This window comes from Dendrobates tinctorius, unplaced genomic scaffold (assembly GCF_039654945.1).
Source record: "Dendrobates tinctorius isolate UK_male_01 unplaced genomic scaffold, ASM3965494v1 ptg000057l, whole genome shotgun sequence".
Taxonomy (NCBI): Eukaryota; Metazoa; Chordata; class Amphibia; order Anura; family Dendrobatidae; genus Dendrobates; species Dendrobates tinctorius.
The window spans coordinates 17205716-17233708 of NW_027361725.1; the positions used below are offsets into that span (position 1 = coordinate 17205716).

A 27993-nucleotide genomic window follows, 5' to 3' on the forward strand; every position below is an offset into this window, starting at 1 on the left:
CTGGTTACATTGGCCAGAATGGAAGGGAGTTCTTGAGTATTTACAGTATTGACATAATAGAATACAAATTAATAATTGGAAATGTGCTTATATAGGATAACTAGATTGTTTTGTGAATGGTCGGACATGGGAAATTTTACATAGTCTTCTACCAGGGCTGAATTACGTATGACCTTACTGTAATTTATAGACTTTGCCAACATATAAACTAAACTAACATTGTATTTCTCAGCTCTTTTTTACAAAGGACCCAGATGTAACGCTCTAAATGCACAACAGACAAAGCGGTGGGGACGTACTGTATGTGGTGTGTGAAAAGGATAGTGTCTAGTCTCATGCAACGTGTAGCGGTTAATCCTGTTAGAGCACATGCGTTAAGATGTCATTCTTTGATACAAAGCTTTGGATTCTGTTCCAGCCTCAGTGACTTATTTTCATGAGTAAAGTCTTCTCAATGAAATGTGGCTTTTTAAGCAGCGCGTATTCCAGAATAATTACAGCTCTGCGAACACTGCAAGTATTATATAATATCAATACGACATTAACCACGGGCAGAACAAACCAACACTGGGCCCTTCTAAACCGCAGGAACATGAAACTGAGGTCTTCTGTTATCGGATAAGAAAGTTGGTGCTTGCTGAATGCGTTTATGCCCTGCCAATCAGGGTCTGAAATAACCATTAGCATTTAAATTCCCCTGTTTTGCAAAGGATCAATTGAGAATTCTCGAGAACAGCTGAGCGGGCTGGCAGGGTCTCAGTATCCATGGAAATGTCGGGCCAGTCCCAATGGTCCATGCATGGGAGCTCATGCTTGGACACAATTAGAGTGTGTCAAGTCATAATTGAGCGACTGGTTTACACCACAACTGTGAGCTACAGAAAAAAATCGAATGGATCTGCACAGGGGTAAATTCTACCTAATAGCAGTTCGTATTTACTGGAACTTTTCCTTAGGCTTTGAAATCACCAATTATGGTCTTATAGTATGGCAACTCCACAGGAAAGTCTGACCCATGATTACATGAGAAGCAAACTGGTCTTCGAAAACCGAATTCACATAAACAATGCAGCAGCAACTCCCCGTTAATGAAAAGATCTGCTATATAGCTAATATTAACAGGTAATAGATGGGAGGAGATAGACTGGATGGAGGAAATAGTGCTGCTTTTATCCCTTTCCTATAGTGCTGAGGGATGGAGGGGTAAGACTGTACAGGAGGGGCTAGGTGCTGAGTCTATGAGTGAAGTGGAGTTAATGGTGATGCCGTAAAGAAGCACATTGTCAAGACATGAATGGGTCGGGCATTCTTTTACAAGACAAAAGCAGCTTCCTGTGTTGATCTTCGATTCGAGACGTGCTGCTGGATATGATTTCGAAATGACAGGCATAGAGACCTTTCTCTGTGAACCACCCCCCCACTTGTGGCAAAGTTACAATTGTGGCTCTGTCATTTTTTTTTTCTAGACTGTGGAAGGAAATGGATCCATTGAATATACCCAAATGCTATACATAAAAATGGACAATTATCCCTGTCACTGAAGAAGAGGGACTACAATGAAATGCCTTGGAGGCCCTCCTGTGTCAGAGATTAAGGGGCTGTTGACATGTTGTGCACCTTGTAAAATGACGAGAAGGCACTTCAGAATTACAGTTCATAAAGGAGTGGTATCATTCTGCCACTCGGGATAAGCTACATCGAGGTGGCATTGAATCAATGAGACCATTGAGATGAAAGAAATACTACATATTACGGCTACTGGCGAAACCTCTCTTTCTGACTTATTCTACATTCTGGAGGAACATTTAGAAATGGAACCACAAGTAGTGAAAAGGCAACGCAATGCATCTGTGCAAGTACTAGCAATGTTTCTTTTTGTGCGTTTTGGGGACAAAAGGTGCCTTATTGCCAGGATGGTTTCAACATGTCAACAGTGATGGCTGTAAGAAAGTTCATGTAACAGGCTGAACGGACACTTGTCTCTTGCCACACAAAGCCTGAACCAAATGGTACAGGGTAATTTACACTGTGAATGAAATGTATGACTCCCAGAGTCTGTTGGGATAGAGAGATATGACAAAGGGTCGGAAACATTTCCCCCAAGTTTCAAAATAAATAGGTCTCTTAGAAGCCACCTCTCTGCTTCTCACAGCCCTTGATTTTTTTTTTTTTTAATAAAAAGTCTGAGAGCTTTTCTTACTATTGTGATATACTTGCTCTGCTGCCCTTTACTTTTGGCAAAATGAAAATGCTGCAATGTACATGGGCGCGGAGGATGCTGGAGACTTTTCTCTACAGAGGCAGTAATTTAAGAACATACGGACAAGGAGCAGCTCTTGTCGATTGTACGTGATATCTTCTGCCATCTGACCACACGGTTAACCAGAAGCGGGAGCTTTGTCATTGCTGGATACCACCTACAACATGTCAGAAGAAGCCAACGTCTGTAATCAAGGTGGTATCCGGTGACTTTAGCAAAATGTCTGTAATGCAGCATGTTCATTTTAAAGGAAATCTGAGCATGAAAAGCTGATGACCTGGAGCTCTTGTTGGTGCACCTGCTAACACCAGGACAGTGGGGAAAATAAATCTGATAGGTATTATTCACTGTTAATGTATTATAAATGAATTGAAACTAGTGACATGCAAGGAAAATAATGAGACGGGAGACAGTGATGGTACATGATGAACAAAGCACATTTATAATGATATGAGTAAATATATTCGCATCATCGGCTAACCACTAGTTACACTGTATTGTCATAAAAACTTACAGAGCTACAGAGACTATTAACGATAAATAACCATTACCAATTAAAACACAGTTGTACGACAGCTTTGCTCTTTCCATTTTAAAAACAAGCAATATCATTCCTTTTTTTAATATATATCAGTTTTCTCTTTTTGAAAATGTTTTTTCTTTTTTTTTCTATAATCAAAGAGAACGTGAAAATGGAAGTAAAGAAAGAAGAAGAAAAAAAGAGAAACAGACTTGATCATCAGATTGGAATGGCTGGATCGCCCCCAGCTTGAGAAGCCCATGACGCCGCTTGTGAGGATATACAGCCGTGCGTCACTGGCCCCTCGGAAGTTGCGGGGCTTATAACAGTGAACAGAAACTGCAACAGGAGTAAGGCAGGAAGGTTTGGGGGTAAAGGAACTGATGGGAAGAAGGTTTTAAAATCAATAATCCACATTTTCAGTGTCCGCTACAAATGGAACACTATTGGTTAAACTAACATGGCGATGAAGGTTTTTTTTTTTTTTTTTTTTTACGGTTAATGAAAAGTAAACCAAAATAAAAATAAAAAAAAAAGATCACAGTTCAGAAAGAGAGATGCTGGACGAGAAGCCAGACGAGAGGACATCACAATCATTGTTCAGTTATCAGTTGCACAGGAGGAGCAGCGGAAAATGTCACTGAGTTGGTAATGATGGACGTTATCAATGGATTGAAGTTGAGATGGAAGGAAAACTGTTGTTTGGGAATTTCTCAGCCTGATGATCCAGAGGTAGCCAGCATTTTAGTTTTTTTATATATTTTTTTTAGTATTATTATTTACTATTTTTAATTACTTTGTTGTCCATTGAATTTTTTTTTTTTTTTTTTTTTTTAATATAGTTTTTTTATTTTTTGACGACTGCATGCATAGCATGAGAAGATGCTGGGTTTATGAACGACCACAATTTGGTGGTTTGGTGGCCCAAATGCAGAGGTTAAACAGAATGATCTGGCTAGTTGGCACTCAGAAACATGGAGGGGGTGACAAGTTGGATAAACAAAAAAAAAAATAAAAATAAACAACCAAAAAAAAAAAACAATTAAAAAAGGCTTATTCTAAAAATCAAAAATTTATAAAATGGCCCTTGGAGGAACCTGCGCTGCGACAGGTAGACACACGCCGGAAATGAACACTACCTCAGCTAAACAAGCATGCAGGGAAGTACTGACTGAAGCCGACATAAAGATGCCCCACGGAAAAAGAACATGCAGGTAAACGACCATCGGAGCCTGCGGCGGCTGGTGTAGCCTAGCCCCGGAGGGATCAAAAACAGCTAAAAATCACAGATACTGTTCACAGTAAAATCTACATTGACAACACTAAGAGATCGCTAGTGTTAAAATTATACACAATCAGAAGCGTTTTAAAAGGCAACGCTCTCGCTAAGTCGTTGCAGATAATGAAACCTCATCAGCTAACAGTTGGCACTTTAAGTTGTTGCATGTGTGTGCGGTTTGGCTTCGAAAATCCCCCAATACGCACACAACACAACACAGCACTACATCTAAAAAGGGAGGATGTTAATGGATCAACTGGTGCATGGCTGGCCAGGTACTATGGGGTCTAATTAAAACCCCAGTCCTACAAACCCCAAATGAAAGCCATTAACATTAATTGGAACGTGATAAACTAACTGTCCTACTTATAAGCTTAGTTCCAACTAAAAAAAGATAAAAATCAAAGCTGGAGGTTGTATGATAGAGAGGAATGCCTTTGTATTAAAAAATTTTAGCTGCCACAGCCCCGAACAATGGCAAGTAATAGGTTAACTGGCACTGCCATTGTCAATTGTTGCTGAACGTGTGACATCATTGTCTCTCCAGAGTACAATAGGAAATAAGGTCAACTAGTGAAGGAAACAAAAAATCATGGGTGATTAATGCAATTAAAACAAGATGGGGTGAGAGACTGGGGATTTAAAGGGTTTCAGCATGAAGGGGCAGGAGGGGAAAACCCAATGGAGGAAGAAAACAGACACAGCTCTTATGAAAACCGAACGTCACCCATCAGAAGAGATAAATCTGACGGGATCAGCGATGATAGAAATGAAGCCTGGCCAGCCGGAATATTCATCGTCATACAGGTTGTTATGAAGACACTGATCTGTAAACTTACCAAAAAGGTTATTTTTTTCCACAGTTTTAACCATTTTAATATATATTTTTACAGTGCTTTTTTTTGCAACTATATTGCTTTTAGATAATATATATATATCTATATATATCTCTTTTATGTTTTAATTTAAAACTATTTTTTTTTCTTTTTTTTTATTCCAAAACATGTGTTTTCTCATACGCTGCCACCCCAGGGCAGGAAGCATGAGTGATGTTGGACAGTGCTTTTGATTTTCTTTACTCCCTTTTTGTTTTATCGGTAACTCACCCACCCGACCCCCCTGCTGTTTTCCAGCAAAACAGTAGTTCAGTTACAGCGTCAATTAGGACTAATACTGATAACTGTGCGGGTTTCTGAAGGGACCAGCAACACGTGGCTCTGCGATGCGTTGCTGGAGCGCGTCAGCCCTCACAGAGTTTTAAAACCTATGCGTCACTTCATGTTTACATTCAGTTCATTTTCAACTACAACAATGCTGGTAAAATGGCAGGCTTCAAAAACTTTTTTTTTTTTTAAACTTTTTTTTGACGCGTAAACAATAAAACCTCAACGAGAGAGAGAGAGATAGATATAACCTGTCAAAAATCCTTCAAATAATAATAAAAAAAAATGTAATAAAAAAATAAAAAAACACTAAAAAAATTCCCTCTCTAAAACATCCGCAGAACATGTATTATTTACAGATGCGCTTTGTCAACACTGTTGCGTTCATTTGCATAATTATATATTAATAACCCGACGCGCACTTCCCCTGCCAATAACAAAAACAAAAAATGAAAAGTAAAAAAAAAATAAAATATAAATCGCTCCTGCAAAATACAGTACATCCATGAAAAGAAGAAGGGAGGAGGAAGGGACAATTAAGTTAACATCCTGGGAAAGGGAATAAGGACAGGGGGGCAATTAACCCACTTTCTGTGGGTTGGCTGCCCTTACACCTTGCTCGTAAGTGACTCGTTGCGTGATTAGATACTGGGCAGCTTGCGTGGCGGCTGGTGTGCCTGTTATGGTTACCTTTCGGTTTCTGGTACCGGGGACAAACTCCCCTTTTTTGGAGATCTGTATCCTGGCGCCAGTCAACTCCTGGTATTCCACCAATGTCTTGCCCCCTTTGCCAAGAATGGCACCTACTAGATTTTCTGGCACAGCAATTTCTACTACGTCCTTGGAGCCGTCCGTTGACTTCTCAGTGCCCAAAATGGCGCTAGCAGCTAGTGGGGATGCTGCCCCAAAATATCCATTAGTAGCTGCCGTGGCTGCAGCTAAGCTGCCTAGTGCAAACGTTCCAGCCGCTCCCCCTGCAGTGCCACCACCCGCAGTTGCTTCGCTGGCATATGTAGCCAGCAAGTTGGCGGCTGCAGCTGCGGCTGGGTTGGCGCTTGCAGCGGCAGCTGCTAGTGCTCCTGTGGCTGCTGCTTGACTCAGTCCCAACCCTAAAGTATTGAGGTTGTAGCCGTAACTGGCCAAGGTGTTAAGAGCCGATGTAATAGCAACAAGATCATTGCCAGTGAATCCAGACAGCACAGCAGGGAAGGCTGCAACCCCAGCGAGGTTGGCATGTCCTAATAGCCCTGCTGCTGCAGCAGCAGTTGGTAGAACTTCAGCAGTGTTAGCATATGGAGATCCTGTGGGATTGGAGTTAGCTACAGGTCCGGTGACATTGGCATAGCTGATGTTTAAACAGCTGCCACTCTGTGGGTCCTCCTGGATCTTCTGCACTATAAGCTCTACAGCTTTGCGGTTTTGTTCTGGCTCTCCACTTACAGTCACCACTCGTTCCTGCAGATTAATGCCATCTGGCTTTTGGGAAAGCTGTACCCATGCACCAGATTGTTCCATTACTGCCTTCACAGTGGCTCCTCCTTTACCGATAATCAGACCTGCAGTGCTGTTGGGAACGATGATCTTCACCTGAGGTCAGAAAAACATGAGAAAGAAACCAAAGGAGAAAGAAAGATAGGTGGACATTACATTAATAGCAAGCAATGTGGACAGGTCAGTGTGGTGCTGTGCTTGATGAGAGACAATGCAGTATATTCCCTTCAAATAGCAGAATGCACCTACTAAGGTCTAACGTATATCCTTGTATTGGGAAGCCGGTGGAAGGAGACTTACAGGCCATGAAATTCTCCTTAGTGAAATTAAATCTGAAAATTGTCTCTTCAGAGAGGAAGAGAACCTGAACTATAGTGCCACCTATTGGACTTTGCAATCCTAAAAGTATATATCAACCCTTTAACGAGCCCTGTAAGTTAAACGTTTGTCAGAGTCCGCTCATCTTGTGAAAGCAGTCCTCTTGCTTTGCACTGATGAGAGACAAACACCCTGAAACACATGTATACACAGTTTAGCTTTTATCCTAAAGTTTGTTAAAGGGTTGACATTGACTTTAGGATTGCTAATTCCAATAGGCACTAGAGATCAAGTGTTCATCCTCTCTGAAGAGACAATTTTCCTATGTTACTAATTCACCCAAGTTATATAGAAATAATATGAGGTCATCCAAATCATGCAACTCTTTTTAACATGGCTCCCATTCATTCAAGGTATAAACCCCTGTTCAGATGATTTACATCTTTGAAGTATAACATTTAACAAACTGAAACAAAACCTCTGCTTCTCAGTGGTGAATTTCTATGGATAAAATAATCTCTTTATTGTACAGGATGGCACCGATGTTGATTGCCTGCACAGTTTAAAGACCTCACAATACACTGGTGAAAAAAGGTATTTGATACACTGCTGATTTTGCAAGTTTTCCCACCTACAAAGAACGGAGAGGTCTGTAATTTTTATTGTAGGTACACTTCAACTGTGACAGAATCTAAAAATAAAAACTGGAAAATCACATTGTATGATTTTTTAATAATTAGATTGCATTTTATTGCATGAAATAAATATTTGATCATATACCAGCCAGCCAGAATTCTGGCTCTCACAGACCTGTTAGTTCTTGTTTAAGAAGCCCTCCTACTCTGCACTCATTACCTGTATATATTGCATTTGCTTGAACTCATTACCTCTATAAAAGACACCTGTCCACACACTCAATCATTTACACTCCAACCTCTCCACCATGGTCAAAATCAAAGAGCTTTCTAAGGACACAAGGGACAAAATTGTAAACCTGCACAAGAAGGCAACAACTGATATCAATTAGAAAATGGAAGAAACACAAGAAAGCTGAATCTTCCTCGGTCTGGGGCTGTCAAGCAAGATGTCGCCTCGAGGAGTAAGGATGATTATGATGAGTAAGGTCAGGAATCAGCCCAGAACTGCACTTGAGGCCTTAATCAATGACCTGAAGAAATCTGGGACCACATTCTCAAACATTACCATTAGTAACACAATATGCCGTCAAGGATTAAAATCCTGCAGGGCACACAAGGTCCCCCTGCTCACGCCAGCACATGTCCAGAACCGTGTGAAGTTCGTCAATGACCATCTGGATGATCCAGAGGAGGCATGGGAGAAGGTCATGTGGTCAGATGAGACCAAAATAGAACTTTCTGGTATCAACACCATTTGCAGTGTTTGGAGAAAGAAGAATGAGTACAACCCAAGAAAACCCAAGAAAACTGTCCCAACCATGAAGCATGGTGGGGGAAACATTATACTTTGGGAGAGCTATTCTTCAAAAAGGACAAGATGGTTGAACTGTATTGAAGGGAGGATGAATGGATTTATGTATCTCGAGATTTAGGCCAAGAACCTCCTTCCCTCAGTAAGAGTATTGAAGATGGGTCATGGCTGGGTCTTCCAGCATGGCAATGACCTAAAAAACATACCTAGGGCAACTAAGGAGGGTCTCCATAAGAAGCATTTCATGGTCCTGGAGTGGCCTAGCCAGTCTCCAGACCTGAACCCAATAGAAAATCTTTGGATGGAACTGAAACTCAATGCTGCCCAGTAACAGCCCTGAAACCTGAAAGATCTGGAGAAGATCTGTATGGAGAAGTGGGCCAAAATCCCTGCTGCAGTGTGGGCAAACTTGGCAAAGAACTATAGGAACGTTTGACCTCTGTATTTGCAAACATATTTTTCTGTACCAAATATTATGTTCTGTTTTTCCACTGTATCAAATACCTATTTCATGCAATAAAATGTAAATTAATTATGTAAAAATCATACAAAGTGATTTTCTGGATTTTTTTTACGATTCTGTCTCCCACAGTTGAATTGTACCTAGGATAAAAATTACAGACTTCTCCATTTTTTGTAGGTGGGAAAACTTGCTAAATCGCCAGTGTATCAAATACTTATTTTCCCCACTGTATATAGGCAATCTTGATTTTCATTTTGTACAGCATAAGAATAGCAGGAAAAAAAACAAATTTGTTGGAAAAGGGTTGTAGGTCGAGCGCTACCCTGGTGGGGGTACAAAGGCAGTGAGAGGAGCTTCTGACAGGCGCTTGCAGGCAAAAGAAGACCCATAAATTACAAAAACGCTGGCAGGACCAAAGAGCGCAGAGTGTAATTGACTGTAATGTAACATTGTAATGAAATGATTGATCTAATTAGCTTTGCCTGGTTATCAGCAGTGACCTCGGCATGGGGTGGGAGGCGCACAACCGTCCTTGTGACATGCTATGCTTGTAACCCAAATTGAGATCTTCTGGTGAGGGGTACTTGATATTAAATATCATACAGTACACCAGTAAACTAGAAAGTGCCGGGCAACTGGTTTATGTAGTCTTTGCACCTCAAACAAAAAGCAAAATCATCTGGTAAATAAAATGACATTGGAACATTTAGGTTAAATCTTGCTGTGTCATATTCTTTAACCTCTTAAGGACCCCCTTTCCGTTTTTGCGTTTCCGGTTTTTGTTCCCCTTCTTCCCAGAGCCATAACGTTTTATGTTTCTATCAATACGACTACGTGAGGGCTTTTTTTTTTGAGGGACGAGTTTTACTTTTGAATGATACCATTGCTTTTATGATATAGCGTACTGGAAAATGGGAAAAAATTTCTAAGTGCAGTGAAATTGCAAAAAAAAGTGCAATTCTACAATTGTTTTTGTTTTTTGACAATGTTCATGAAATACTAAAACTGACCTGCCATTATATTCTCCAGGTCATTATGAGTTCGTAGATACCAAAAATGTCTAGATTCTTTTTTATTTAAGTGGAGAAAATAAAAATCCAAAGTTTGTAGAAAAGAAAAAACGGTGCCCTTTTCCGAGACCCCTAGTGTCTCTTTTTCATGATCTGGGGCTGGATGAGCGCTTATTTTTTTGCGCGCTGAGCTGATGTTTTTATTTATACCATTTTGGTGTAGATATGATCTTTTGATCGCCTGTTATTGCATTTTATTGCACTGTTGCAGCGACCAAAAAAAACAATTTTGAGGTTTACATTTTTTTCTCATTATGCCATTTACCGATCGGATTAATTCTTTTAATATCTTGATAGATCTGACTTTTCTGAACCCGGTGATACCAAATATGTGTATTTTTTTTAACTTTATTTTGCATGGGGCAAAAGGGGGGTGACTTGAACGTTTTTAATTTTTTTTTTTTTGGTTCTTAAAAACTTTCTTTTTTTTTCCTTTTTACTTGCTTCAATAATATCCTTAGGAGACTTGAAGATGTGATCTTCTGATCACTTCTGTTACACAAAACAGGGCTTCAGCCCTGCTATGTGTAACAAAAATGCTCATCTGTTATGAGTGCCAACCACCGGACATCGATGGTGGGACCTAAGACACTTCCGGCGTGGCCATGTTAAATGCTGCTGTCGATGTTTGACAGCGACATTTAACATGTTAACAGCTGGATTGCGATTCTACCTGCGGCTGTTAGGGGTACATGTCAGCTGATCAGATAGGCTGTTAGGGGCACATGTCAGCTGATCAGATCATCTGTCATGTGCCGGAAAAGTTGCGGGCTCAGCGCCAGGCCTGCACCAAAGCGGGGGATCTGACCTATGGCAGACATATCACGTCATAGGTCATTAAGGGGTTTAAAGGAACCTGAATTAAGTTCAGTCTGCAGGCCCCATGCTATAGAGCAGGGGGAGCTGAGCAGGTTGATACATAGCTTTGTGAGAAAATATTCAGTATAACCTGTTTTTTAACCATTTAATTCTTCTCTTTCTGGGATTTTGGGTCCAGTGGGTGGTAATATCAATGACTTACAGTTTTCTTTATATAAGTGTATATACAAAGATAGTTGTCAATCGCTGATAGGACCGCCCAAAGGACCCAAAAAACAAAAAACAGCAGAGAATTAAATTATTAAATTACAGGTTATACTGAATCTTTTCTCACAAATCTATATAATCAATCTGCCCCCTCCCGCTGCTCTGTAACATGGGGGGGGTTGCAGATTGGACTACATTTTCATGGTGACATGTTCCATTTAACTACCAGTTAAATTTAAGCTAAATGAATGAATGAGTGTCACTGCCATCACACGTACTGTATGGATCTGACCTCCCAGAAGGTTTTATAACACCTGCACACAACTTTCGGCCAATGACCATCTTGACCGACTTTCCCATACATTAGAGAGTCATTGCCAAACATATCTGGCTACTCCACATCTCTGGGAAAACAAAGCGAGTGACAGCCAAAAATCGGACATGCTCCCGACGATCTGTTATCTAGGCTCCCATACCCAATAGAATGTCAGCTGCAACCGCCGATATCGGCAGGATCAGCTGACATTAGTCTAATGTTTATGAGGAGCTTTAGACATCCAGTAGGTTAGGTTACTGTTAGTCTTGTGTCATAATCTGGTAATTCAGCACTGACAGATCTGACTCATCTCATTTACGTCACCAATACATGTGGGAATCTCAGCAATGGATCCGGAACTCTTTTATTTTACCAGTCTTTTTTCTTACCATAGAAAACACTTAAAATAAATATACAAGTTGCAATAAATATAATAGAAACAAACTAAAAATAGTGAAATCAATGCAAAAAGTAATGGAAGTAATGGACCATTAGAAAAATGTCTACTGCTTTATCGTAAATGGCAATAAATACTGTATACGGTGCATCCTATGTACAGTGGGGCAAAAAAGTATTTAGTCAGTCAGCAATAGTGCAAGTTCCACCACTTAAAAAGATGAGAGGCGTCTGTAATTTACATCATAGGTAGACCTAAACTATGGGAGACAAACTGAGAAAAAAAAATCCAGAAAATCACATTGTCTGTTATTTTTTTCATTTTATTTGCATATTATGGTGGAATATAAGTATTTGGTCAGAAACAAGCAATCAAGATTTCTGGCTCTCACAGACCTGTAACTTCTTCTTTAAGAGTCTCCTCTTTCCTCCACTCATTACCTGTAGTAATGGCACCTGTTTAAACTTGTTATCAGTATAAAAAGACACCTGTGCACACCCTCAAACAGTCTGACTCCAAACTCCACTATGGTGAAGACCAAAGAGCTGTCAAAGGACACCAGAAACAAAATTGTAGCCCTGCACCAGGCTGGGAAGACTGAATCTGCAATAGCCAACCAGCTTGGAGTGAAGAAATCAACTGTGGGAGCAATAATTAGAAAATGGAAGACATACAAGACCACTGATAATCTCCCTCAATCTGGTGCTCCACGCAAAATCCCACCCCGTGGGGTCAGAATGATCACAAGAACGGTGAGCAAAAATCCCAGAACCACGCGGGGGGACCTAGTGAATGAACTGCAGAGAGCTGGGACCAATGTAACAAGGCCTACCATAAGTAACACACTACGCCACCATGGACTCAGATCCTGCAGTGCCAGACGTGTCCCACTGCTTAAGCCTGTACATGTCCGGGCCCATCTGAAGTTTGCTAGAGAGCATTTGGATGATCCAGAGGAGTTTTGGGAGAATGTCCTATGGTCTGATGAAACCAAACTGGAACTGTTTGGTAGAAACACAACTTGTCGTGTTTGGAGGAAAAAGAATACTGAGTTCCATCCATCAAACACCATACCTACTGTAAAGCATGGTGGTGGAAACATCATGCTTTGGGGCTGTTTCTCTGCAAAGGGGCCAGGACGACTGATCCGGGTACATGAAAGAATGAATGGGGCCATGTATCGTGAGATTTTGAGTGCAAACCTCCTTCCATCAGCAAGGGCATTGAATATGAAACGTGGCTGGGTCTTTCAACATGACAATGATCCAAAGCACACCGCCAGGGCAACGAAGGAGTGGCTTCGTAAGAAGCATTTCAAGGTCCTGGCGTGGCCTAGCCAGTCTCCAGATCTCAACCCTATAGAAAACCTTTGGAGGGAGTTGAAAGTCCGTGTTGCCAAGCGAAAAGCCAAAAACATCACTGCTCTAGAGGAGATCTGCATGGAGGAATGGGCCAACATACCAACACCAGTGTGTGGCAACCTTGTGAAGACTTACAGAAAACGTTTGACCTCTGTCATTGCCAACAAAGGATATATCACAAAGTATTGAGATGAAATTTTGTTTCTGACCAAATACTTATTTTCCACCATAATATGCAAATAAAATGAAAAAAAAACAGACAATGTGATTTTCTGGATTTTTTTTTCTCAGTTTGTCTCCCATAGTTGAGGTCTACCTATGATGTAAATTACAGACGCCTCTCATCTTTTTAAGTGGTGGAACTTGCACTATTGCTGACTGACTAAATACTTTTTTGCCCCACTGTATATTTGGCTAACGACTGTAGTACTCTACAAGGAGTTGAAATATCCAACATCTTTTTCTGAAATGAACCCATGATTCTAGCTTTACTAGATCACATTGTTCTCAGCATCCATGTATGCTACATCTTTGTGGGTGGTCTTTCCCATAGCCCTACTTTGCCCTGTTCAGGGTACTATGAAGAAATGCATTATAGATAACTAGCTATTTGTTAACTGTTGTATACAGTTATGCTCAAAAGTTTACATACCCTGGTAGAATTTTTGCTTTTTTGGCCTTTTTTCAGAGAATATGAATGATAACACCAAAACTTTTTCTCCACTCATGGTTAGTGGTTGGGTGAAGCCATTTATTGTCAAACTACTGTGTTTTCTCTTTTTAAATCATAATGACAGCCCAAAACATCCAAATGACCCTGATCAAAAGTTTACATACCTTTGGTGATTTTGGCCTGATAACATGCACAGAAGTTGACACAAATGGGTTTCAATGGCTACTAAAGGTAACATCCTCACCTGTGACCTGTGACAAATGCCAGGAAAATTGTTTAGGATGCAAAGAAACACCCACAAATAATATCAGCTGAAATACTGGACTCTCTGAAAATTAGTAGTGTGGCTGTTTCAAGATGCAAAATAAGGAGGCACTTGAAGAAAAATGGGCTGCATGGTCGAGTCGCCAGAAGAACGCCAAATGACCATGATCAAAAGTTCACATTCCTCATTTCTTAATCCCGTGTATAGCCCCCTCTAACATCAATAACAGCTTGAAGTCTTTTGTGGTAGTTGTGGATGAGGTTCTTTATTTTCTCAGATGGTAAAGCTGCCCACTCTTCTTGGCAAAAAGCCTCAAGTTCCTCTAAATTCCTGGGCTGTACAGCATGAACTGCGCGCTTGAAGTCTCCCCAGAGTGGCTCAATGATATTGAGGTCAAGAGACTGAGATGGCCACTCAATAACCTCCAGTGTGTTCTGCTGTAGCCAATGACAGGTCGACTTGTGTTTTGGATTGTTGTCATGCTGGAACGTCCAAGTACATCCCATGCGCAGCTTCCGGGTTGATGATAGCAAATTTGCCTCCAGTATTTGCTGATAACGTGCTGCATTCATCTTTCCTTCAACTTTGACCAATTTTCCTGTGCCTTTGTAGCTCACACATCCCCTAAATATCAGCGATCCTCCTCCGTGCTTTACAGTAGTAATGTTATTCCTTTCATCATAGGCCTTGTTGACCTCTATCCAAATGTAACGTTTATGGTTGTGGCCAAAAAGATCAATTTTGGTTTCATCACTCCAAATTACCTTGTTCCAGACGTTTTGAGACTTGTCTCTGTGCTGTTTTGCGTATTGTAGGCTAGATACTTTATGGCATTTGCGCAGTACTGGCTTTCTTCTGGCGACTCGACCATGCAGCCCATTTTCTTCAAGTGCCTCCTTATTGTGCATCTTGAAACAGCCAAACCGCAAGTTTTCAGAGAGTCCAGTATTTCAGCTGATGTTATTTGTGGGCTTTTATTTGCATCCTGAACAATTTTCCTGGCATTTGTCACAGGTGAGGATATTACCTTTAGTAGCCATTCAAAGTAGCCATTGAAACCCATTTGTGTCAACTTCTGTGCATGTTACCAGGGTATGAAGCAAACAAGAAAATGGAGCAATGATGTCCCATAAAACATAATAAACGTATATCTGCCAAATTTCTATTTGAAAAATCACATGAAATATAAAAAACAACAATACACAGAACGTACACGCATCAAGAGGTAAAACGGAGGAGACATGAAGGTATGCTAGGGTCGGGAGGGGAGGCACAATTCATCCTAGGGAAGCAGGTATACAATAAGGATCACATGGACATAAAGCACAGTGGCTTAGGAGAGCCAAGAGAATAATCACAATACCAAAATGTGGTGTCTAACTAAGAGCCCTCACATTCTAATCATTGTTCCATGCTTACCCAAATATCACCAGGGAGACTCCCCCACCTCACCCAGCAGTCCCTTAAAGGGGTATTGTGATTATTCTCTTGGCTCTCCTAAGTCACTGTGCTTTATTTCCATGTGATCCTTATTGTATACCTGCTTCCCTAGGATGAATTGTGCCTCCCCTCCCGACCCTAGCATATCTTCATGTCTCCTCTGTTTTACCTCTTGATGCATGTACATTGTGTACATTCTGTATATTGTTGTTTTTCATATTTCATGTGATTTTTCAAATAAAAATTTGGCAGATATACCATATATACTCGCGTTTAAGCTGAGATAAGCCATTTTTTTTTGGGCTGAAAGTCCCCCCTCTCGGCTTATACGCGAGTCATATACCGGGGGTAGGTGGGGGAGGGGGAGCGGGGATGTCAGACACCATACTCACCCCCTCCTGGCACGTCTCTGCAGCCCCCCCGCTTCTCTGTAGGTCTCCTGCGCCTGTGTTCAGCGGTCACGTGGTACCACTCATTAAACTCATGAATATGCGCATATTCATGAGTTTAATGGGCGGTACCACGTGAACGCTGAAAGCAGGAAGAAGACGACCTAGGGAGAAGCAGTGGCTGCACAGGAGACTGTGCTCCAGGAGGGGGTGAGTATGACGGGGGGCAGAGCAATATTCACCTGTCCCCGTTCCATCGCCGTGCACAGCTGTGTCTCCGGGCCCTCCTGCTGTGACGTTCAGCAGAGGGCGTGATGACGTAGTCGGTGCGCGCCCTCTGCTTAACGTCACTGGAGAGACCCGGGAGACAGAGCGGTGGACGGCGTTGGAACGGGGACCAGTAAATATCGCCAGCGGTGACATCAGAACCTGTCACCGCCTGCTCAGGACACCGGCACCTGGCCCCCAGCGATGGAGAGGTATGTCATTTTTTTTTAATTGCAGCAGCAATATATGGGGGGGGGGGGGGGGTTGTGGAGCATCTTATGGGGCAGCATTAACCCTTGTGCAGTAGCATATGTGTTGTGATTTCGCTTTCTGGCCTACCTCTGGTTACTAGTGAAGGTGGTGGAGCTGATTGTATTGACAGAGGGGTCGCTAGTTCTCTTTCCGGGCTCCCTCTGGTGGTTACTGGAGGTAATGGAGCTGATCTAATTAATAGAGGACTGCCACCTGATAATGAGGAGGATGACTGGAGATCTGGAGTTTCCCTGCTGGTGATTTTTTCCTGGCTCCTGATGTCTTAGTTTCCAGCTCAGTCCCTGCATGCTCAGCTAAGTGTTCTTTGCTATTGCTCACATTTGATCTGGTTTTGTCTATTTCAGTTTTGTGTGTTCAGCCAGCTCCGGCTTGGGCTGTGCTGAATTTCCATCTTTATGTTACTGCTTGTGCCAGTTTGTTTTTGTCCCTTATTACATTGGCCTCTTTTTGCTCTGCTTTCAGAATATACCAGAGTGCGGATATAGTGGGCGAAGTCTAGTGACTTCAGTATTTTTCTATCAGACGTGTTGGGCATTTTTTGCAGGGTTTTTTTGCGTGATTGCAGACAGAGTCTTTCCTTTCCTGTCCTGTCTAGTTAGTGTGGGCCCCATCGTTTGCTCAGTCTATTTTCCTACCTGCGTTTGTGTTTTCATCTTGTCTCACCGACAATACATGTTTGGGGGCTATCTATTCCTTTTGGGTCTGCTCTGGGGCAGTTTAGATTTCCCCTTTCTTGCTTTAGGCTTATTTAGTTCTCCGGCTGTGTCGAAGCGTCTAGAATCATCGTAGGTATGCTCCACGGCTACTGCTAGTTGTGTGGATAGGATCAGGGGTCTGCAATCTGCTTAGTTACCAACCTCTCTGGTTTTCTATGGCTTGGCTTGGTCTTGCTTTCCTCCTCGGTGACCCAATCATAACACATATGGGTTTTTTTTTTATCTATGGAGCATCTTCTTGGGCCACCATTAACCCTTGTGCAGCATTTTATGGGGGTATTTTTCTATGGAGCATCTTCTTGGACCACCATTAACCCTTGTGCAGCACCACCCTCGGCTTATACATGAGTCAATAAGTTTTCCCATTTTTTTTGTGGCAAAATTAGGGGGGTCGGCTTATACGCGGGTCAGCTTATACACAAGTATATATGGTACTTTTATTATGTCTTATGGGACATCATTGCTCCAATTTCTTGTTTGCTTCATTGTCTGGATTTGTCTATTTAACTCATCGTTTTTGAGTTGTTATTCTGGGAGAGTACTTATTTTTGAATCTCGACCACAGTGTGACGTTGTGCTTTATGATTATGGTAATAAGCAAAATCACCAGGGTATGTAAACTTTTGGTCAGGGTCATTTGGATGTTTTGGGTTGTCATTATGATTTAAAAAGAGAAAACACAGTAGATTGACAATAAATGGCTTCACCTGTCATGTCGGACGCTGTTCACACCACAGCATCCGGCAGGCAGAGGTAGTTCCACCTCCAGCCACTATAGCCTCAGTGGCGCCGGTTTGATCTTCAGGCTCTCGGGGGTTAATCCTGCTGGAGACCAGGTTGGAAGGTTAGTCACGCCCACGGTCTTTAAATAGTCATACTGGCATATGGGCGTCGCCGATTATAGCTTGTGTTTCATACAGGTGGTGACCATTAATGCTGTTCCCCTCCCTCAAGGGGAGATTACTGAGTTTGTGGCAGAGGTGAAACTCCACATTGGGGTCCTACATTCTGAGTCGGTTACATGTAGGGTCCTCCGTAATCTCCCAGCTCAAATGGTCCTGGGTTTTCCATGGCTGTCCAGGCACAACCCGGTAATTGATTGGAAAACTCAGGACATAGTACAATGGAGTGGTTTCTGCCAAGACAATTGCTTGGCCACATGTGTGTCCGCCGTGACGCCCAGCCTGCCGGAGGCTTTGCAGGATTTCGCGGATGTTTTCTCTGAGAAGGGTTGCTCAGAACTGCCTCCACATAGAGCCTATGACTGTGCTATTAGGTTAAAACCCGGGGCCAAATTACCTAAGGCCAGGATTTTTAATATTTCTGGTCCTGAGAGACAAGCTCTGAAAGACTACATCGCGGAGAGTCTGAGCAAAGGTCACATCCGGCCTTCGTCCTCGCCTGTAGCCGCGGGGTTTTTCTTCATTAAGAAGAAAGATGGGGGGTTACGCCCGTGTCTGGATTTCCGAGAGTTAAACCAGATTACTATCCGTGATCCCTACCCAATGCCGTTGATCCCGGATTTGTTCAACCAGGTAGCGGGGGCGAAATGGTTTTCCAAGCTGGACCTCAGGGGGGCGTATAACCTCATAAGGGTCCGTCAGGGGGATGAGTGGAAGACGGCGTTTAACACTCCTGAGGGTCATTTTGAGAGTCTGGTTATGCCGTTTGGGTTGACCACCGCGCCTGCCGTTTTCCAACATTTTATTAATGATGTATTTGCTCATGTCCTGGGGAGATTTGTGATTGTATACCTTCATGATATCCTCATTTATTCTAGCGATCGGGACACTCATTTGGAGCATGTTAGGCAGGTGTTACAGTTGCTCCGGGAGAACCAGCTCTATGCTAAGCTGGAAAAATGTTTATTTTTTGTCCAGGAGTTGCCCTTTTTGGGATATATTGTGTCCGCAGCCGGTTTTAAAATGGACACCGCTAAGGTGCAAGCGGTGTTGCAATGGGAGAGGCCGGAGAGTCTGAAAGCACTCCAGCGGTTCCTTGGGTTTGCGAATTATTATAGGAAATTTATAAAACACTTTTCGACTGTCGCCAAACCGCTCACGGACATGACAAAGAAGGGTGCCGATCTGGCGAACTGGCCTGAGGTGGCTATACGTGCATTTGAGCGTCTGAAGAATAGTTTTGCTTCAGCCCCCATTCTGGTGCAACCAGACGTGTCTAAACCTTTTGTGGTAGAGGTTGATGCGTCGGAGGTGGGAGTGGGGGCAGTACTGTCTCAAGGCTCGTCCTTGAGCGAGATGCATCCATGCGCCTACTTCTCCAAGAAGCTGTCGCCGGCCGAACGGAATTATGATATCGGCAACAGGGAGTTGTTGGCCATCAAACTGGCTTTTGAGGAATGGCGACACTTCTTGGAGGGGGCGGCTCACCAGGTCACAGTTATCACCGACCATAAGAATCTGCTCTACCTGGAGTCGGCCAAGCGTCTGTCTCCTAGGCAGGCTCGCTGGGCATTGTTTTTTACTCGTTTCAATTTTCTTGTGACGTACCGTCCCGGGGCTAAAAACACCAAGGCGGATGCTTTGTCTAGGTGTTTTCCGTGGGGAGAACCTCGGGAAGAGCCGGTACCCATCCTCCAGAAAGGGGTAGTGGTCTCGGCTCTCACGACTGAGGTAGAGGCGGAGATTGCCGAGGCCCAAGAGGAGGTACCACCAGGACTTCCCGCCAACAAATCATTTGTACCCCTGCATCTTCGGCCTAAGGTGTTAAAGGAACACCACGATTCGGTACTGGCTGGTCACCCAGGGGTGAAGGGCACCTTAGAGCTGGTATCGCGTCGTTTCTGGTGGCCCAAAATCCGGCAGGACGTGGTCTCGTACGTGGCAGCTTGCATCACGTGCGCTAGGGCTAAGTCACCCCGAACCCGTCCTGCTGGCACGCTACAGCCTCTGGGGGTACCCAATAGGCCATGGACAGAAATCTCCATGGATTTTATCACTGACTTGCCAGCCTCGGCAGGGAACACGGTCATCCTGGTGGTGGTTGACCGTTTTTCAAAGATGGCGCATTTTGTGGCATTGTCCTCTTTGCCCAATGCTAAGACGTTGGCTCAGGTATTTGTGAAGGAGGTGGTCAGACTCCACGGAGTACCGTCTGACATAGTATCTGATAGGGGTACGCAATTTGTGGCGAGGTTTTGGAAAGCTTTTTGCTCTAGGTTGGGGATCAAGTTGTCACATTCATCGGCGTTTCATCCACAGTCTAATGGACAAACTGAGCGCATGAACCAAAATCTAGAACAGTATTTACGATGCTTTGTGTCCGACAACCAGGAGGAGTGGTCTACTTTCCTTCCTCTGGCCGAATTCGCATTAAATAATCACCGCCAAGAGTCATCAGGAGAGTCTCCATTCTTTTGTGTGTACGGTCAACATCCTCAGTTTTGTACCTTACGTCAGGGTGACTCCGGGGGTGTCCCGGAGGAGGATCAGCTAGGAGCCCAATTGTCATCAGTCTGGAGGCGGGTGAAACAGCGTTTGTTGAGCATGAGTGCCAGGTACAAACGGGTGGCTGACAGTAGACGCGTGCCAGGTCCGGACCTGTGTGTGGGTGAATGGGTGTGGTTAGCTACGAAGAACATAAAACTCAAAATCCCATCTTTAAAACTGGGTCCAAGGTTTATTGGGCCTTTTAGGATTTCTGCCATCATTAACCCAGTGGCTTATCGGTTGGAACTTCCTGCGGTGTACAGAATACATAACGTTTTTCACAGGGCTTTATTGAAAAAGGTGGTAGGCTTGGTGGACACGACGCCGATGCCACCTCCAGTCATGGTGGATGGCGAGTTAGAGTTCGAGGTCGCCAAGGTGGTGGACTCTCGAGTAGTACGCCGTACTCTTCAGTATTTGGTGCACTGGCGGGGGTATGGTCCAGAGGAGAGGTCTTGGGTTCCAGCCTCAGACATACATGCGGATCGGCTGGTCAGTTCTTTTCACCGTCGTCATCCGGACAAGCCGGGTCCTATGAGTCTTGAGGGCCCTGGGGTCCCTCGTAGAAGACGGGGTACTGTCATGTCGGACGCTGTTCACACCACAGCATCCGGCAGGCAGAGGTAGTTCCACCTCCAGCCACTATAGCCTCAGTGGCGCCGGTTTGATCTTCAGGCTCTCGGGGGTTAATCCTGCTGGAGACCAGGTTGGAAGGTTAGTCACGCCCACGGTCTTTAAATAGTCATACTGGCATATGGGCGTCGCCGATTATAGCTTGTGTTTCATACCAAGTGGTTCCGGTCTGGAGTGGAGGTGTTCAAGAGAGAGAGATTCATATCTGGTGTCGTATGATCCGTCGTTATCCTTTCTCCTTCCCATATTTGTGTTTAGTTGTGCCCTGTTCACATTACTGTTTATTCCTGTGTGTGTGCGCGGCGCAGTGCAGTTTAAGTTCTCCCTGTCTGTCATTATTTGTGTGGGAGCTTTGGTGGTGTGACTCCTCACTGGGTGGAGGGTGGAGGGTTAAGTGCAGGGCTGAGCAGGAGATAAGGAAAGGTCGGAGGCTCAGGCATTTGCACCTTCAGCAAAAACCCTGGGTTGAGGGTCAGACAGGGTTTCCCCTAGTAAAAGGGACACCACAGGGGCCCCGGGTATTTCAGCCTTAGTTGAACTAAGCCCCCGTGACATCACCCATCCGCTAACCATGAGTAGAGAAAAAGTTTTGGCATTATCATTCATATTCTCTGAAAAAAGGCCAAGAAAGCAAAAATTCTGCAGGGGTATGTAAACTTTTGACTACAACTGTATATTGCTTCTGGATAATGTGCAACTTGCTATTCATTGTCATTTCTTTTGGTCCCAAATATGTATGTGGACATTAAAATATCCATCTTTTCCTGTCTAGATGCCCAACCATGGGTTACCTAACATAATGCTTGATATCATGATCTGACCCCTATATTGGCTATCTGCAAAATTATACTGCCCATGATGATGAGCCCTGACATGTTGATGGAGCTGCACTTCCCTTATGTGAATAACATGAAATATGGAGAATGGTACTGTACCTGGCTGGCTCTGGAGATGGTCATGGGGTCAGATGGAGAGGACTTGGTGGCTGGTGGTAATGATGACAATGTCTGCAGAACAAAGCAGGGTCAGAAGCAGAATTCAATCAACTCAAGTAATAAATTTACCCCTTCGCTGCCAGCGTTGGCCTTTTCGTAAAATAACGTGGCGCAGATTCGTCTGGTACCGAAGGAGTTAAATCAAAAGAGTAGGGGAGGAAAAAGAAAACGGAAAAAGCATTCCCAGGAACAGCAAGGGTGAGAGGAGGATGGATGAGATTGGATTAGTGATAGAAATCAAATCATTTTCAGCAGGAAAGGTAGAAAAAAAAAAATCCCACCATGGTAAGAGACAGTAGGAAATATCCTAATTTAACAGCAAGCCTATATAAAATATAAACTCTTCTGAAGGATTCATTTAGAAACTAAACCAAAAGAAAGGACCCTGCTAGGTACTTTCTGCAATAAATATGGTAGAAGACTATTAAACAAAGTGTAAAACACACCAGTCCAGGACTTTACATAATGGCTTATCCTTAGGACCAGCCATCAATGAGCGATCAATAGGATTTGGAAGATTTCCATCGTACACCTCAAGTGTGCCTGTGTCTGGTGCTAAAGCTTGGTCCAATAAGGTCAATGGGGCGGAGATGCAGTACAAGTGGCAATCACATGGGAATGTAGGGCGCTGAGCCTGGACAGACACTTTCTGCTGATCGGGAGGATAGCTCATCAATTAGAAGTGTCAGATGACTCATTTAACTGTAAGGACCACTGAGAAGGTATGAGCCAGTAGCCACTGAGGGTGTTGTAGGGGGACATCTCTGTCTACTATGAAAACTGTAACTACAGATCTGGATCATGTAAGCATAGCTAGTGATAAGTTACATTTTATCTCTTTATGACTGGAGTAAACCACTTGACTAGCAATCTGATTAATGTCATCCTTTCTTGGGGACTTAAATTTGGCTTAGGGCTAGGCTGCGAGATCATTGTCAATAGATCTGAACAAACATCTCTAGATTTTTTAGACACATACTTGTTTGATACGGTCAGGATTAACCGTAGTCTGCGGTTGGAGGATGCTGACCGGTTCCGTCTTTGCCACGTTCTGTGGCATTTCTCGAATTTTCTCTGCAATGAAGCCATGGACAGCATTGAGAGCTTCTACTGTGCCCTGGATCAGGCAGACCCGCTCTGTGGTACCTGTGAAGAGAAGGTGATTCTTGTTAAAAATCTTTTTTTACACTTCAATACAGACAAAAGAAAAAGGTTATAAAAATTCTTATATAAAACCCATAGTACAGGTGATTTCATTCATAAAATAAGTGGATTTATCAGGAGAGCAAATTTTATTTGAAAACCATACATATCACATTAATGCTGATGGGTTTTTTGTCCTTAGAAATAAAGAACCACGAGGCAACCAAAGTAAACGGATACCATAGACTGTATATAACCAAGCAAGCAGTGGTCAGAAACCATAGACTCTAAAAAGAAACAAGCCTACACAGTGGTTGGATACCATATACTGTACGTAGCTAAGCAAGCACAGTGATTGGATACCATATACTGTACGTAGTCAGGCAAGCACAGTTGTTGGATACCATATACTGTACGTAGCCAAGCAAACACAGTGGTTGGATACCATATACTGTACGAAGCTAAGCAAGCACAGTGATTGGATACCATATACTGTACGTAGCTAAGCAAGCACAGTGATTGGCTACCATATACTGTATGTAGCTAAGCAAGCACAGTGATTGAATACCATATACTGTACATAGCTAAGCAAGCACAGTGATTGGATACCATATACTGTACGTAGCTAAGCAAGCACAGTGATTGGATACCATAGACTGTACGTAGCTAAGCAAGCACAGTGATTGGATACCATAGACTGTATATAGCCAAGCAAGCACAGAGGTGGGATACCAAAGATTGTACATAGCCAAGCAAGCCCATAAGTGGGATACCATAGACTGTATGTAGCCAAGCAAGCACAAAAGTGGGATACTATAGACTATACATAGCCAAGCAAGCACAGTGGCCAGAAACTATAGACTATACATAGCCAAGCCTACACAGTGGTAGGATACCATAGACTGCACATATCCAAGCAAGCAAAAGGGTGGCATGCCATAGTACTCACATAACTAAGCAAGCACAGTGGTTGGACACCATAGACTTTACATAACCAAGCAAGCACAGTGTTTGGAAAGCATAGACTGAACATAACCAAGCAAGAACAGTGGCTAAATGCCAATACATAACCAAGCACAATGGTTAAATACCATACATTGTACTTAAAAAAGCAAGCACAGTTGTCGGACACCAAAGACTGTACATAAACAAGCAATCACAGTTTTTGGATGCAAATAAACCAAAAAAGCATAGTGGTTGGATACCATAAACTACACATAAACAAGAAGCAAACTGGTCGAATCCTATAGACTCTATATAAACATGACAAAATAAAGAAATCTGTTATGAAAATTGGTGGATTTACCAAAACTGATTCCTAAGAAAGTGAAGCAATAACCCGTAGTGGCCAATTGCTTGCTGTAACACTGTGTCTCGCTTGTGTGCAGTGCTCGCCATGGAGCAGCTTCAGGTCAGGTATACCACTGAACACAGCTGATGTGTGCAGGAAAATAAAATCACTCCAATTAATACAGGACAGATATATTCTGTGTATCGGTACGAGTTTTAGAAAGACAGACACCATCAATATCGTTTGCTGGCAAACAGTCAGTGAGTAGAAGAAGAATTATCTCCCTTTATTTTAGTGCTTTTTGCCACCATAAAGTGGCATAGCAATTCTCAGCGGTGATCCGCACGCCCGCCACACTGCCAGAGCTGTGGTTACCATTGGTAATAAAAGTAAAAACTGTAAATCAACAAACTCAGGGAAAATGTTGTCATGTTTAAAAGCTTTCAGCCTTCATTAGTGTCTGAAAGGAACAGCAGGGTCCTTCATCATCATCACTGAGCTTACAGGACAGAGCGGTGTTAAAATGCTGCTGAGAAATGACCATACAAAGCCAAAAGAAAAAAAAAAAAGTCTTGATAAGTACTTCTTGGACCACGGTATAAATCAGTGAGACACAATGTATTTGCCAGTAGAGGATCGGCGCCTCCTTCTGCGGTAATGCCAAATTCACTAATTAAATATCACAATGTTAGAGGTACATATTTAACAAAAAAAGGCACAAAATATGGGCCGCAACGAGCATGTGTGTAATCCTGTATCCTTTATAATCACCTCTATGGTGAAATGTATGTTGCGATTGATATACTCTATATATCCTTCTATGTTATGTTATTTGTTATAAGGGTCAGAGAAGGCAAAACACTTCAGTCTTTATATTTATATGCAATTATAAAATCAATATTTTCTATATATGTATAAATATTTAGCAGCAAACCAGTGGGTGCAGTATTAGGAAACCTCTAAGATATTACATAATGCAAGTATGTGTTACCTTGTAGTGCCCAAAGGGCGTTTCACCTTTGCTTCTTCCAGGGGTATGGCTCATCAATTAGAAGTGTCAGACAACTCATTTAACTGTAAAGACAGCTGAGTAGAAGGTATAAGCCAGCAGCTGGTGAGGATGTTGTAGGAAGAACACCTCCATCTCCTATAAAAACTGTAACTACAGAACTGGAAAGTCCTGCTAGATCATGTTGCTGCCTTTGGAAAAAAGCAATGGCGGAACGCGCGTCGGGCACTTCTAGGTAATACATACTTGCGCTATATAATTGTTTTTTAAAAATGTATACGGATGTAACTAGGATCTGTATCATTCAGCACTCAGAATTATATCATCTTAGTGGTTGTCTAATATTGATCCCCATTAACTGCACTTTGTACAGCCATCTTTCTTTGCCTCTAGCTCTATTTTTGCTTGAATTATATCTATTATACATTTTTAAATAATGGTATTCTAATTAGTTTTCTTAATCATTGTAAAATGATTGTTTTTGGATGTAAGGTGCTTCGCTATATTTTCTTTTTAATCTGTACTGTTATCACCCACTTTATTTTATGTCTTTATTTAATAAAATTGCTACCTTTAAACATGTGTGGTCACACTTGTACATACATTTTTTGGTATATAAAAAAATGAGGCACACAAACAGATATGTCTGCAAAATTTATATACAGACCCCCTAAGTAAACATGTATTTTACTAACAATGGCTAAAAAGAATAGGGGCTGGGAATTTAAAGGGAATCTGTCACCGGAAGTTGGAGGCCGGTACACTATGTCCCGGAAGTATTTCGCTGTGTTCCGGAACATAGTTCACCAGCACATGCGAAGTAATGATTTTTGGCTTTGCCCGCAGTTGGGCAAAGCATACTGCGCGTGCGCAAAGCAAGATTGCTTTACGCACGCGTGAACTATGGAGTTGAACTTCTCTAATACCGGCAATGATCGCGGACGGGCGCCACGGATGGGGTGGAGAAAGAAGAAATACTGCCCATCGGACCAGACACAGGCCATTTACATAGGCCTCCAACTTCCGGTGACAGATTCCCTTTAATGAACGAAGAACAAAGTATATTATGTAAAGAAATAAAAAAAGTATTATCCAACCCACTGCTATTGTTGATTACACAGAAGAAGAGAGGGAATCAGGTAAAGGTCTAGGACAGAAAATATGGGGTTGTCAAGTAAAAATGTCCTGCAGGATATTGCTAGTGTGTGCTAGCTGGGGAGACTTCCTTTTTTATATATGCTTTCAATTAAATTAATTACACTTATATGGAGGGCATTTTGTTATTTCTTCATGTGTCTCTTTACCTGCGAGTCAATAAATGATTGGCTTGCTATAAAATTGGCCCCAGTGTATGTGTATGTACGTATATGCATCTGCGCTAGAGAAGTTGTTGCGAGCTCCGCTGGAAACAGCGCGAAATGATTGCGACACTCAGTGCTCTTTCCCTACCTCTCTGCTTCCCTGTAAAACATGTTAAGCAGAACTGCAGGAGGTATGATCTTAACGCTGACGGCTGGAGACGTGATTACTTATTTACAAACACAACAGCATTATCAAAGTTCACTGTGATTGGACAGTGATGCTTTACGGATTATTATCGGTAATAAAAAAAAAGAAAGACCTGCCTGGCACCACGAAAGAAGTAGAATCAGCAGCACTGTCATACAAGATCGATTACTAAGTTGATTTTTAAGATGGATACAATGTAGCTAACTTTCCCAAAATCTTAAATTCTACTCTAGCATCCTTGAGGAACATTACTTTTTTAAATGCATGGGCACTTGCCGGCATCTTATTTACTGCCCAGAGAAAACGGACTTTAATTTCAGGTCTTAATTCCAGCCCCGATCAAGAACACACCATGTGATGACCAAGTAGCACTACGCCGCTCCGCCTCGGTAGCAGCTCAGTGGCGACTGGTTCCAGAAGTCAGGCAGCTCATAGGTGCAAATATTGCAAAAATAATGAAATCTTAATGTGCTGCCCCAACCGCTTAAAGACTACGAGTCTTAATTGTAACCATTAGCAGGCGAATGGAATGTGCTAATTGTTCCGAGTGGCTAATTGCTGGTGTGTGCCTGTCACTGGATGAAAACTGTATTTATCTTGCACCCCCAACCCCCAGACACCATCCTCTGCGCAGAGAGATTTTCAGGGTAAATGATAAAGAAGAAATCTTTCCCATGAGATACTGCCTCCAACCACAAGTTTTAAACACTTTTTAACACTTTCTTGCCAGCCAGGTGGAATGAAGCACATCTGTAAAGTTTGCAAAATTTAGTAGTGTCGCTCTTGCCACTTTTCTTAGTAATATGCCAAAACTATTTGTAACGTGTC

General features: G+C 42.6%; 1 protein-coding gene across 5 annotated transcripts in view; it reads right to left on the reverse strand.

The window, feature by feature from the left end:
• Positions 1-2679: 2679 nt before the first annotated feature.
• Positions 2680-27993, reverse strand: part of NOVA1 (NOVA alternative splicing regulator 1) — a 95565-nt gene continuing 70251 nt past the window's right edge. For 4 of the 5 annotated variants that reach the window (XM_073577791.1, XM_073577789.1, XM_073577793.1 and 1 more), the window contains exons 3-5: positions 23193-23359; positions 22154-22225; positions 2680-6809 (exon numbers count right to left, since the gene is read on the reverse strand). In XM_073577791.1, coding sequence (XP_073433892.1) covers positions 5802-6809; positions 22154-22225; positions 23193-23359 — 1247 coding nt within the window. In that variant the 3' untranslated portion in view covers positions 2680-5801. The remainder of the gene's footprint in view (positions 6810-22153; positions 22226-23192; positions 23360-27993) is intronic. The other variant, XM_073577792.1, reaches the window with a different exon arrangement.